Source organism: Quercus lobata, chromosome 2 (genome assembly GCF_001633185.2).
Source record: "Quercus lobata isolate SW786 chromosome 2, ValleyOak3.0 Primary Assembly, whole genome shotgun sequence".
Lineage (NCBI taxonomy): Eukaryota > Viridiplantae > Streptophyta > Magnoliopsida > Fagales > Fagaceae > Quercus > Quercus lobata.
The window spans coordinates 10,522,125-10,536,099 of NC_044905.1; the positions used below are offsets into that span (position 1 = coordinate 10,522,125).

At 40.2% G+C, this 13,975-nt stretch overlaps 1 protein-coding gene across 1 annotated transcript; it reads left to right on the forward strand.

Annotated features, from left to right (window-relative positions):
- Nucleotides 1–3,006: 3,006 nt before the first annotated feature.
- LOC115959146 lies at nucleotides 3,007–3,690 on the forward strand. Its single transcript, XM_031077455.1, has 2 exons — nucleotides 3,007–3,378; nucleotides 3,427–3,690. Exons 1-2 carry the CDS (start codon nucleotides 3,007–3,009, stop codon nucleotides 3,688–3,690), a joined length of 636 nt encoding a protein of 211 aa, XP_030933315.1.
- The last annotated feature ends 10,285 nt before the right edge of the window (nucleotides 3,691–13,975 follow it).

The following is a 13,975-nucleotide window of genomic DNA, read 5'->3' on the forward strand; positions in this document are numbered from 1 at the left end:
TACAGTATCTTGCCTCTTGTTTCTCAGAGATACATTATTCCCATGTTCGCAGGCATTGTAATACTGTAACTCATGCTTTAGTAAAAAGAGCAAACTCTATTTCCCATTATCAAGTCTGGATGGAAGATGTACTACCAGATATTACCTCTGTATTAGAGGCCGACTTTATTGGCCTAACTGATTGAAATGCAAAGTCTTGTTTCTCAAAAAAAAAAAAAAAAAAGTAAAAATTGAAAATTTATCTAAAAATAAAGATAAATAATTATATACATACATATTTATATTTAAAATTTTTATTAGAGCTCTTAAGTCATGACAAAGCTCATTTAAGTACCCAATAATTTTTATTTTTATTTTATGAGACCCAATAAAATGGTGAAGAGATAAATTAATGTCTGTCCATGGCTAAGCCCATTTGACAACACAAACAATTTTTTTTTTTTTTTGTTATGCCCAATCCCATTTGAATAATCCACCATTTATGAATTTAAAAAAAAAAAAAAAAAACTATAGGATAAATACGAAAGCTAGAGCCTAGAACTAGAAGTGGTTGTTAGTTGTTTGACTTGTTTCAAAAAAAAGAAGTGGTTGATAGTAAAGCAAATGTTGGTGGTTGACAGTAAAGCAACAACAAAAAAGAGGACTTTATTTACCAAAAACAGAAGAAGACTCTGAAAGGAAAAATGAAGAAATAGCATCATAAAAAACACAGAGAGGGAGTGCGAGCGAAACAGAGAAGAAGAATAGGAAGATGGCGGTGCAATCTCAAGTCTGATAGCATCTCATGGTGGTTGAAGCTTCAACCTTCAACAATGGCTGTAAGCGTGTAAGTACTCTGAAGGGAGCTGCGTGATGTACTCTGAAGGGTGTAGAATTTAAAGCTTGTTTTTTATTTATTTATTTATTATTATTTTTTTTTTTAAGGTTCAGAATTCAAAGGGAAGTAGGGAACTGTGAGAAGCGGTTTGATCACGATTCTCAGAACCGTGCAGTTGGACCACGGTTCGAATGGTTCCCTACTTTTTTTAGCATAGACTGGTTCTTAAAACTAAAAAACTGTGTTTATAAGAGGTTCATAGTTAACCCGGTTTGACCGTACGGTCTGGTTTGGGTTTAAAAACCATGACTGGAAGTGTTGTTCGAGGAGAAATACCTCCTCGGCTAAGCAAAGTAGAGGTCATAGGTCCGACCTTATGCCAAGAACTAGGCAACGAGCAATCACGCTGGCAAAGTTAAACGTCAGATAAGGATAAGACAAAAGAGAGTTGGGAAATATCTGAGAAGAAAGCTGCTACCACCACATTGAATGATCTACAGCTAACCCCCTGGCCGTATTAATTTGGAGGTGATACCTGAATAGTAATCTTTAGCCTTACAGCTACCCACAAAGACTTTAGGAAGGTGCTGATGGGACAACTATCAAAGCCAGTAATCTGATCTACATGTGAAGGGCTGAGATGAAGTAAGGAAGGGGAATATAAAGAAGAAAAACCCCATTACAAGGGGATCATCGGATAATCTGTAGAAAAATCACTATACACTCAAGAATTGTAATTGTGGTTAAATCTAAAAGAAATACATAAGAACAACCTTCCTCGAACTTTGTCGAGGAGGATTTTCATTGCCCAAAAATTGTTTGTTTATACTTTTCTAGTACCAATTAGCCTACTGTGATCGTCGGCCACCTAACTCATTGAAAGCTTAGTTTCAAGCCCACTCTTTACAAATTCATTATTTTGAACTCTTTGAGCCATTGACCATTTCATTTAGGCTTTGGGAGCGAAACGTGCCTTTACAATTGGCACCATCTGTGGGAAACTTGAACATTTTTGAGTTCATCGTCCAACCAAGGTAGGTTCAACGCCACACCGTGAAGAATCTGTGGGATCCCAACGTTAAGATCAATTTCTTAATCTTGAAAGAAGGAGAGACTGCGAGGTTAGTGTGCACATCACCCATACAAGTAGGAGTCATTCTAGAAGTGGGAGTCATGTGTCCCATGGAGAAGACACCAGGAACATGCAGTTGGAGATAGACCACTTACGAAGGAAGTTATGTCGTAAGTGACGGAGAGGGACTCCTTCAAGCTCAGAGTCTCCCTCTGAGGATGATAATGATGATAGCTACAGGCCCAGATCAAGGACTCCACCCAATGAGTCTTTTTTCATGTGATGAGGATTGCCATTATAGGCAAAGAAGCAAAAGTCCATATCACAGAGGCCTAGGCAATAATGCTATGAGCAAGGCCTTGCGCTAGATTTCTAAATCACCATTTACACGAAGGGTTGAAGGAGGAAAGCTTCCTCGGCGGTTTACTCAGCCAATATTTACCATGTATAATGTTAGGACAAACCATGTGGAGCATGTTTGCCATTACAATCAAAGAATGGATGTTCACTCAAAGAATGAGACCTTGATGTGCAAGTTGTTCCCATCCAGCTTGGGGTTAGTGGTGATGAGATGGTTCGATGGTTTGAAAGAAAGTTCAATCAATTCCTTTCAAGAGCTTACTAGGGCCTTTGGAGCCCCTTTTGTTACTTGTAGTAGGGTTCCTCATCTCTTGGATTCTCTGCTGTCTATGGCCATGCAAGAAGGAGAGACGTTAAAGATGTATTCAGACAAGTATTGGGAAATGTTTAATGAGATAGATGAAAATTTTAATGATGTGGCAATAAGGACTTTCAAGGTCGGTCTGCTTACCGAGCACAATTTGAGGAAGTCTTTAACAAGGAAGCCTGCTAGGAGCATCGTCAGCTCATGGATCGTATTGATAAGTATAAACGGGTCGAGAAGGATCAACAACAAGGAAAGGAGAAGGCCAAGGTAGTTCCCCAAGATTGAAGGGATTTCAGATCGGAGAGGTACAACAATAATCGACGCAAGTTAGAGTTTGTTGGGCATATTGGACCTACCACTGCCTAAGTAGTTAGTACTGTGTTCACGGAGCCTGTGCACCAAATCTTGGAGAAAATAAAGAATGAGCCGGACTTCAAGTGGCCAAATAAGATGGGTGAAGACCCTACGAAGCATAACCAAAGTCTTCATTGTCAGTACCACCAAGACCGAGGACATAATATAGAAGAATGTAGGACTCTACAGGATCATTTGGAGCAATTGGTCAAGGTTGGGAAACAAAAACAATTCTTTTATGAACCCAATGGACAAGGGAGTCAGGCAGGGTCGGCACATAAGAAGGATGCTTCTTCAAGACCACCTTTGGGCACAATCAATGTTATTCTAGCTGCCCCAGGCAAGACTAGTTCCTATCCATCTAGGGTGATGTCTATACCTCGGTCATATGTAAAGGACCTAATCCCTGATCCTAAGAGGGGTAGAATGGAACTAAGACCAGCTCTAAGCTTTTTTGATGAAGATAAAGTAGGAACTTTATAGCCATATGATGATGCCTTAGTGGTTATCCTCAAGATTGGAGGATACGATGTGAAGAGGGTTTTGGTAGATCAAGGCAACGGTGCAGAGGTCATGTACCCTGATTTGTACAAATGGCTCAAGCTGAAACTCGAGGACCTAGCTTATTATGACTCTCTTCTGGTGGGGTTTGATGGGAAGATAGTCATCCCAAGGGGCCAGATTAGACTACCTGTTCAAGTAGAGTTGAAGGTCGTGGAACTGGAATTTATTGTGGTAGATACATATTCCCCCTACACAACTATTGTGGCGAGGCCTTAGCTTCATGCCATGGGGGATGTTTCCTCCACTTTGCACTTAAAGGTAAAGTATCCTTCAAGGGGTCAGGTTGAGAAATTGATTGGAAGCTAGTCTATGGCCAGACAATGTTTACAATGTTTGATGGCTGCAATTAGACATTAGTCTGAAGGTGAGTCCTCGACTATTACAGAAATGGATTTATAGCAATCAAGGAGAACAATCTTGTCCTCGGATGTTGTGGAAAAAGGGACAAAGTGTGAAGAGTTCAGTTATCTCTTCGGGAGAAGGAAGAACTGGTTGTTTTCCTCAGGAAGAATGTTGACGTGTTCGCGTGGAGTGCTTATGAAGCTCCTGGGGTAGATCCAAACTTCATCTATCATCATCTAAACGTTAATCCATCTATCACCCCTAAGAAGTAACCACCTCAGCACTCTTCTAAAAAACATTATGATGTTGTTAAAGAGGAAGTGACCAAGCTTAAGCAGGCAGGAGTAATAAAAGAGGTGTTTTATCCTGAGTAATTGGCCAACACAGTGGTGGTAAAGAAGAAGAATGGGAAGTGGCGAGTATGTGTTGACTTCACAAATCTAAACAAAGCTTGCCCTAAAGATCCCTTCTCAATACCTCGGATAGACCAGTTGGTGGATGCAACAGTTGGACATCCTCAAATGAGCTTTTTAGATGCGAAAAGACTGCTTTTGTTACCTCCATTAGGAATTACCACTACAAAGTGATGCCCTTTGAACTGAAGAATGCAGGATTCACTTATCAGAGGATGATGACTAGGATGTTTAAACCTCAACTTGACAAAAACATTGAAGTCTACATAGATGATATAGTGGTGAAGAGCAAATTGGAGTCCGAGCATGTAAATGACCTCAAAAGTATTTTTGAAGTACTGAGAAAACACAAACTACGCCTTAATGCTTTTAAGTGTTCTTTTGGCATCAGTTCAGGCAAATTTCTGGGTTATATGATCACTCATCATGGAATTGAAGTCAACCCTCATCAAATTAAGGCAATTAACAATCTACAACCTCCTTGGAGTCCTAAGAAAGTCCAGAAGTTGACAGGAATGACTGCAGCCCTAAACCGATTTGTTTCATGGTTCGCTGACAGATGTAGAACTTTCTTCCAACTGTTGCACAAATGGAAAGGATTTGAGTGGACTAAAGAATGTGTCTTGGCCTTTCAATAGTTGAAGGATTATCTTTCTCGACCACCCATTATGTCCAGGCCTGAGGAGAAGGAGGTTTTTTTCGCCTATATTGTTATGGCATCTCATGTAGTTAGTCTAGTACTAGTAAAGGTGGACAATGGAGTACAATGACCAGTCTATTATGTGAACAAGTCACTACACGAAGCAGATGTTCGTTATTTGCCTCTAAAGAAGGCTATTTTGGTTGTGGTACATGCTACATGGAAACTCCCTCATTATTTCCAAGCTCACACAGTTGTGGTTTTAACCTAACTTCCTCTTCAATCATTGCTCCGAAAGGCTGATTATACAGGGAGAATTGCCAAGTGGGAAACAGTTTTGGGAGTTTTTGATATCAAGTATATGCCTCAAACCTCTATTAAAGGCTAGGTTCTTGCAGATTTGGTGGCAAAATTTATTGAATCTCCAATAGAAATGGAGGACAAGGAGCAAAACTTAGGAAGGAGACCAGTTGAAACTATCTCCCTACAAGGATCCTTATCTTGGAAATTGTATGTTGATGGTGCAGCTAATTAGAGAGGATCTGGGGTAGGACTAGTTGTGGTGTCCCCAAACAAGGTCACCATTGAGAAATCTTTAAGGTTGGGTTTCTAGGCCACGAATAATGAAACTGAGTATGAAGCCTTGTTGGTAGGAATGACTATGGTTCAGAAAATGAGAGGAAAGACAGTGGAGGTATTCTTGGACTCGAGGTTGGTGGTGGGCCAAGTAAAGGGGGAGTTGGAAGCTAGGGACTTGAGAATGCAAGAGTATTTGAATCAAGCTAGGCACTTGTAATCAAGTTTTGAATTTTTAACTTTGTAGCAAATTCCTAGAAGTAGGAATACCCATGCTGATTCTCTAGCTACTTTGGCAACCTCTTCTGGACAAGGTTTACCTCAAGTTATACTTATTGAAGATTTGCATAAACCCATCGAGGAGAAAAAAGGAAAAATTTACCAACGCAAGATCCCTCTTCAGAGTTAGAAACATTTCGTGTTTCTTCATGGTCCTCAAGTCGACCATGTCATCAGGTAGCAGTAGTGGCTACTCCAGGGCATTGGCCACATACCTCACTTTTCCCTTCTGGAAGTCCCTAATAGAGGAATCAAGGGGAAGGGGAGATCCGTTCAGTACCAAGGGAGGGTTCCAAGTTTGGACCCTAGGGCGACAATCTAGCCCCTTCACCACAATGGCCTCTTCACTTGAGGACCTTGTCTGGGCTACCCTTGATATTTTAGCCCCTTTCTGGGGATCAGTTTCTTTGGAGGGGATGACCTCTCCCTCCTCAGCTACGTCTTTGCCTTTTAGGTCCCGCTTCCTTTTCTTATCTGCAGGATCAGGCTGGGAGGTTTGGCAAGAAGGGGAGTAGAAGGCTTGGTTTGGATAGCCACCTCAAGCACAATGCCTCCTTCGTGAGACTCAAGAAGTTCAAGAAGGCTTCTTTTGGCCTTGCGGTGTAGCACTATTGCATTGGGAATACTGGGGGCTTCTTGGACATTGCTTACTTGTGCCGAGGGAAGGTGGCTAATGTCAACGTCTAAAGGCTCTAGAGACTGAAGCTAGTTGAAAATTTCAAAGTCTTCCTCGGAGTCCGAAACTTTAACTACTTTTGTTGTTTCTTCGAGAGTTGGTTGGGAAGGGGTTGCTTCTTCCTCGGCAGTGCGCTGAAAGGGCAATTCCACTAGTTGTGTGCCTTCTGGAGCAGGACCAGTGAGGAAGCCCGGTACTACAATGTTGACCTGGTGTAAGCGAGGGTCTTTTGCTTTTATAACGTACTTAGGGGCTTGAAAGCTAGAGGAGATGGGATCGTAGCCGAGGATGATGTGGGTTGCTCTCAACTATCTGTCGGTGTGGACAAAAATCTCGGCCTTCAGTATCCTTGTCAGGTCGGGCTCATTAACAAGACTGAAGTTGGGGATTACAGAGTACTTATCTGCAAATTCACCAAGAGTAAAAACATTGTTAGAGTACAACACAGGTAAAATAAGAACCAATTTACTAATGAAAACAAAAGAAGTGAGCACAAAAAAATGCTAGTGAGGAAAGGGGTATTGTTAGAATAGTAAACCTAAACCTAAACACCCCACCTAGTGTCCCATCTCGTGTTGGGCAATAAAGTCCATCATGCCACTCCCTTGACACAATTAGGAAATCTTTGTCCATACCTTTGTTAGTATTAGGGAGACGATATCAGCTTGACTGCAGGGACCCTGGTTTTTAGATAATACCCCTGTCCTTTGAGGCATTGACGATTGTATATCCAGTTAATGTCATGATGGGTGAGGTTCACACCCATCTTTTCGTTAAAGGCGTCTACTCTACCTAAAATCCTAAATACATTAGGGGCGCACTGGGTAGGAGAAAGTCTATGGGTAATAAGGTAGTCCCTAGTCACTCTATCCATGGGGATTCTTACCCCTCCCTCTATAAAGGCAATCATAGGGATTACTACTTCCCCCTCTCGCCTCAGGGCATGCCATTCCCCTCAATGGAAATACCTAATGGAAACCCCAGGTGGAATATGGTAACAAGCTTTAAAGCTCTCTATACCCTCTGAGGTGTCTACTAAACTATCGAATCTACCCTTTTGAAAAGTAATTAAAGGTGTTAGGGTGACGAGGTGAAATTAGAGAGGCCAAGAAAGAAAAGGTTCTAAATTTAAGAAGAAACGCTAAAGGTAACTTACAAAAGTATAGAAGGGCTCCTCGAACTGGTTCTTAAGAGTTGAAGATGCAAAAAGTGGAACAACCAAAATCTTTGAGCAATATATATAAGGAGGGGAAAAGTAAGCGTGAGAGTTCCCGCCCAAATCCCCATAAAATTTCTCCACTGTAGGATCTCCATCAAACTACAGGACGTGGGGGACAGGGCACCAAATAAAATAAATGTTGGAGCATCCCAAATGCCGAAGCGCCAGGAGCATGCCTCTCTGTAATTGAAAAGACACCTACACAGAAAGAAATGACATAAGAGTGAGAAGGGTGGTTGCTAGGAAATCGAAAAATGAGCAAAAGAGTGGAATTTCGAGGGGCTATTGTAGGGATGAAGGGCCCAGGTATGAGTATTGAGTCGTGGGCAGTGTCCGAGGACATCAAATAGTCTGAGGACAGGTAAATTCTATTGGAAGCCTACAAATTAAGGATCTGTGGAAGAAGTCTAATCATGAGGAACTGGAAGTGTTGTCCAAGGAGAAGTACCTCCTCGGCTAAGCAAAGTGGAGGTCATAGGTTCGACCTTACGCCAAGAACCAGGCAACAGGTAATCACGCTGGCAAAGGTAAACATCATATAAGGATAAGACAAAAGAAAGTTGGGAAATATCTGAGAAGAAAGCTGCTACCACCGCATTGAATGCTTTGCAGCTAACCCCTTGGCCGTATTAATGTAGAAGTGATACTTGAACAGTAAATTTCAGCCTTACAGTTACCTACAAAGACTTCAGGAAGGTGTTGATGGAACAAATATCAAAGCCAGTAATCTGATCTACATGTGGAAGGTTGAGATGAAGTACGAAAGGAGAATATAAAGAAGAAAAACCCCATTACAAGGGGATCATCAAATAATCTATAGAAAAATCACTGTACACTCAAGAACTGTAATTATGGTTAAGTCTAAGAGAAATAAATAAGAACAACATTCCTCGGACTTTGCCAAGGAGGATTTTCATTGCCCAAAAACTGTTTGTTTATTATTTCTAGTACCAATTAGCCTACTGTGATCGTTGTCCACCTAACTCATTGAAAGTTCAATTTCAAGCCCACTCTCTACAAATTCATTATTTTGCACTCTTTGGGCCATTGACCATTTCATTTGGTCTTTGGGAGCGAAATGTGCCCTTACAATTTTGCTTAGAGAGCAAACATCTTTAATTAAAATATATTGAATCCTTATTGGGATGTTTCCAAATCCCATATTTTTGTAGGGATTTTCCTCACCCATGAACCAACACACTTGTTAGTGTTTATAAAAATTACATTTTATCTTTTCGTGGTATTACTCTAATTATAATCAAATTTTAAATCCTTTTTGTCCCTATAATTTGTTAGTGGTTTCAATTTCGTGCTTCCATTATTTTTTAAACTAATCATTTAACATTTTAAAAACCAATATAATTTAGTCAATGAAGATTATAATTTATGAGAGTTGATTTAATTTAGCCAATGAAGATTATACTAAAAGCATGGTTTTGGGCCAAAAGTTGGACTCATTTTGCTTGGTAGTCCCTCGAAGATGTTTGGATCAAATTATTTCACTTTGATTAATTGTAGTTTGATTGTGAAGGATTATCTAAAAATAAATTTCTAACAATTAGATTAGGTGGAGCTTTTCTTGTCAATCCAGGCTGAGTTTCATGTGACTCTCTAGATAGGCGTATGTTCAATTTCTCACATTCACTCTTCCTTATTCTTTTGCACCCTACTTTCTCCTAAGATATTTTTGTTCTTCTCTTTCATTTTTTTCAGTTAATTACACTTTATCCGTTTGTGCTTAGAACTGATATTATATAATATATTCATAGTTTGAAAAATGTCACTTTACCAACTCAAGGTTAGCCTCGTTATTCACCCTTTAGTTACCTTATCACTTCACAGTTAAAAATATAAAATAAAATAAAAACAATTAAGAATTAAAAAGGATATTTGTAAAAATTTTGGAAATTGTCCATGCTAGCTCAAGAACACTAAGAACAGATCGAGCTCTTCAAGCAGATAAAAAACTCGATTTGTTCCTTAAATAATTGAATCGGTTTGGTAATGTTAAGCTCTTAGTTCATGGCTATGTTATAATTAAGTTTAAGTTTAATTTTGTGATTAAGTTTTCACTCTATTTATCTGTTGGTCTTGTATGTCTAGCCATGTCATCCTCTCTTTTGGATTTCAAAGGTCGTTTGATTTTACTAATTTGAAATTGTGGGGCTAATTTAAATAACTGTGAATAGTTTGAGATGCTTTAGTGTGTAAATTATGTTTCTTTGCGACTTTCGATTTATTCACATATGGTTTGTGAAATTTTGCAGCTAACAAGTTCTTGCATGGTTCCGGGAAAATATGAATGTATTTGATATGGTCTTGGTAAGCTTATCCAATCCAATGAGGTTCGAGCCAATGGGTATAACTGATGTACCAGCCACGGAGAGTGATGAAAGGCTTGAAGCAGCGACGGCGGTGGCTAGGGTACCAGACTACAGGGCACACCGAAAAACCCAGAATGGAAACCACGAGTTTGGAGGGAGTGGTCCAGAAATTCAGGAAAAAATCTCAGAAGTTAATGCAGCTCAAATTTCAATCGTGGATGAACTTATGCCGAAACTTACGCCAGGTGGAGATGTGCATCCAAATTTGAATGTTAAGTCAAAAGGTGTGTCAAACACAACCAATTCAAGTTTGGGCCATACGAAGTTAAAGCCTAATAAGCCAAAATTAACGTGGACTAGGCTGAATAGAATGGATGTTGGGCCAATTGAGTCAGTTGGTATTATTATGAAGTTCACGACAGGTAAAAGAGGAATGGAAGATGCCCTAACTGCAGAATGCAACAGAGACACTGAGCCTACATCCCACAAACGCTCCAATGTTGTTAGGGAAGATGGTAACACTATAAACATATCGGCGGGGGTGGATGACCACCCTTGCCAGGAGAAATGAAACTACTGAGTTGGAACTGCCAAGGACTTGGGAACCCTTGGACAGTTCATAGTCTTCACAAAATAGTGAAGGACCAAGCTCCTGAAATTTGTTTCTTTATGGAAACTCAACTCGATATCGAAGGTATCAAATAGTGGTGTAGTGAGTTACCTTACAAGAATCAGTTTGTTGTTAAAAAACCGAGGTTGGGTGGTGGACTTGCTATGCTATGGAAGGAAGATATAAGATTGGAAGTGTTTAAATTTTTGGATAACCAAATTTCTGCTTGGGTGACCGAGAGTGATGGGTTTAGATGGTTGCTTACCGAATTTTATGGGTGGCCAGAGACAAATGATCACATTAAGTCTTGGACCCTTCTCTCCCACATTTACTCATATGTTAATGGTGCTTGGATGTGCATTGGGGACTTCAATAAGATGTTGAGTTCGACGAAAAAGTTAAGTTGTCGACCAGCTCCACCTCGACAACTTGACGCTTTCTGAGAAGCTTTGGAGCTTTGCCATCTTGCTGACCTAGGGTTTATTGGTTACCCTTACACTTGCAATAATAGGAGACCTAGGGCTACTAATACTAGGGAACGTTTGGACAAGGCTGTGGCTAATGACGCTTGGAAGTTGAAGTTTCCTGAAACTATAGTTACACATATTATTTCACATGCATTGGACCATCTCCCATTGATCCTCCAGAACCATGTAGTGCCAAGACAACATGCAAGAAGAGAACGTGGGTTCAAATTTGAAGAAGCGTAGTTGTTGTGGGATGAATGTGCCAAAGTAGTTCAAAAAGCATGGGAAAACAGTGAAGTAGGTAAGACAGCATTAGATATGGTCAGGCTGAAGATAAATGGATGTAGCTCGGAGTTGAGGGCTTGGGGAGCTTCTAAAACTCATCTTGGCACAAAAGAGACAAAGGCCTTATAGAAGCAGATTGAATGGTTGACTTGTGCTCCTCCCACTATACAGCATAGAAGTGAGTTTATTCAAGCAAGCAAGAAGCTGGATGAATGGCTGAGAAAGCAGGAAGTATATTAGGCTCAACAATCTTGTGTAAATTGGATCAAACATGGTGATAAAAATAAAGTTTTTTTCACTTAAAAGCAACCTAGAGAAGGCAGAGGAATTTTATTAAAGGAATCTTGGACCTATAGGGAAGTTGGCATGAGGAAATAGAAGAAGTGGCAAGAGTAGCTATGGACTATTTTAATAATATGTTCTCCACAGGTTCATGCACCTGGATTGAGGAGTGTTTAGAAGCAGTACAACAAAAGGTGTCCATTGAAATGCAACAAACATTGTCCAGTGAATATAACACAGATGAAATTAAAGCAGCTTTGTTCTAAATGGAACCTACAAAGGCTTCTGGATCAGATGGTATGAATGCCCTTTTTTATCAAAAGTTTTGGCATATTGTTGGTGATAACATTGTGTCTGCTATTCTTGAATTCCTTAATACTGGGTATATGCCTCCTGCCCTTAATCATACTTATATTATACTCATTCCAAAAATTAAAAATCCTGTTAAGGTCTTTGATTTTAGGCCTATTAGCATTTGTAATGTCATTTACAAAATTATTGCAAAGGTGCTAGCTAACAGGTTGAAGCAAATTCTGCCTCAAATTATTTCTCCAACCCAGAGTGCCTTTGTGCCAGGAAGATTAATTACAGATAATGTGCTGGTGGCTTATGAAGCTCTACATATGATGCATGGAAAGAAGAAAGGCAAAATTGGGACACTTGCCATGAAATTGGATATTAGTAAAGCTTATGATAAGGTAGAATGGGTTTTTTTTTTTTAAAAAAAAAAAGATCATGCTAAAGTTGGGATTACTTGGTGTTTGGGTGGATAGGGTAATGAGCTATGTCACATCTCCTTCTTTTTCAATCTTAATTAATGGAAAGCCATATGGTTTGATTCACCCCTCTAGAGGAATCCGCCAAAGAGACCCTCTATCACCTTATCTCTTCCTTTTATGTGCAGAAGGATTCACATCTCTATTGCAGAAGGCAGAATTAGAAGGGATTATCCATGGTGTATCCATTTTTAGGTGAGTTCCCTATATCTCGCACCTTTTGTTTACAGATGATTCCCTATTATTTTGCCAAGCCATAGACAAGGAGACATAGGCAATTATGGAGATCTTGAAATTGTATGCAGAAGCCTCAGGCCAATGTATAAACATGGATAAATCGTCAGTCTATTTTAGCAGTAATACTTCCTCTCAACATAGAGGCACGATCATGGCTTTGTTGAGGGTGAGTGAAGTGGACAGATTTGAATCCTACTTAGGCCTACCGACTTTAGTGGGAGGAAGAAATACCATACTTTTTCATTTCTAAAAGATAGAGTGTGGAAAAAGCTCCAAGGGTGGAAAGGGAAAATGTTATCAAGAGCGGGAAAGGAGATTATTATCAAAGTAGTAGCTCAAGCAATACCAACTTATACTATGGGTGTCTTTTAATTGCAGGCTAAGTTGTGTGAAGAACTTCAAGCTCTATGTGCTCGGTTTTGGTTGGGGCAAATTGGGAATGAAAGGAAGATCCATTAGTTGAGTTGGGAAAAATTAACTAGACCAAAGTTGGAAGGAAGAATGGGCTTCAAGGATTTACGACAATTCAACTTGGCCATGCTTGCCAAACAAGGGTGGGGACTATTGCAAGATCAAGAGTCCTTGCTTTTTCGATGTCTCAAAGCACAGTATTTTCCTAGATGCAGTTTTTTGGAGGCCACAGACTCTCCTATTAGCTCTTTCACTTGGAAGAGCATATTGGCAGCCAAGCCAATAATCCAACGGGGGTCTTGCTGGAGGGTGGGCAATGGAGATTCAATTTGGGTTCTAAGTGATGCGTGGATTCCCATCCATCCCACCAATAAGGTATTATATCCAACTCATATTGTAGAAGAAGATTTAATGGTTGTTGAACTCATTGACCCGGATACAAGGTCATGGGACAGAGAGTTTATCATGAAAAATTTTAACCGTAAGATGGGGAAGCTATACTGCGTATGCCTCTAACCAGAAGAGTTATATCCGATTCTCTATTTTGGACCTTCACCAAGTCAGGAGACTACAATGTGAGGTTAGGGTATCATGTGGCTCGGCAATTGCAAAAGGAGGTGGATTGGGCAGAGAGTTCCAGCGGAGCTGTGGGAGGTGTTGTATGGAAGACTCTATGGAAGTTGAAGGTACCAAACAAAATCAAAGTGTTTGGCTGGCGAGCATGTCACAATATTCTGCCCACCCGGGTGAATTTGGTGCATAGGAGGATCATCCAGGATAATAGGTGTAAGGTGTGTAAGTTTGAAACTGAAACGGGAATCCATGCTTTGTGGAACTGTGAAGTGGCGCGGGATGTATGGGCAAGTTGCTCGGCATGTTTGCAGAAGTGTGTTGGAGACCAAGCTGCAATGCTTCAACTTATGGAGGAGTTGATTGGCCATTTGTCCTCTGATGAGCTCGAGCT

What these genes read in the sequence shown, in the direction of transcription:
- LOC115959146 (XM_031077455.1), top strand. Translation starts at nt 3,007, where the DNA reads ATGGGTGAAGACCCTACGAAGCATAACCAAAGTCTTCATTGTCAGTAC. An exon ending in GCTTTTTTGATGAAGATAAA is followed by an intron (nt 3,379 to 3,426) that starts GTAGGAACTTTA and finishes GTTATCCTCAAG; the next exon opens with ATTGGAGGATACGATGTGAA.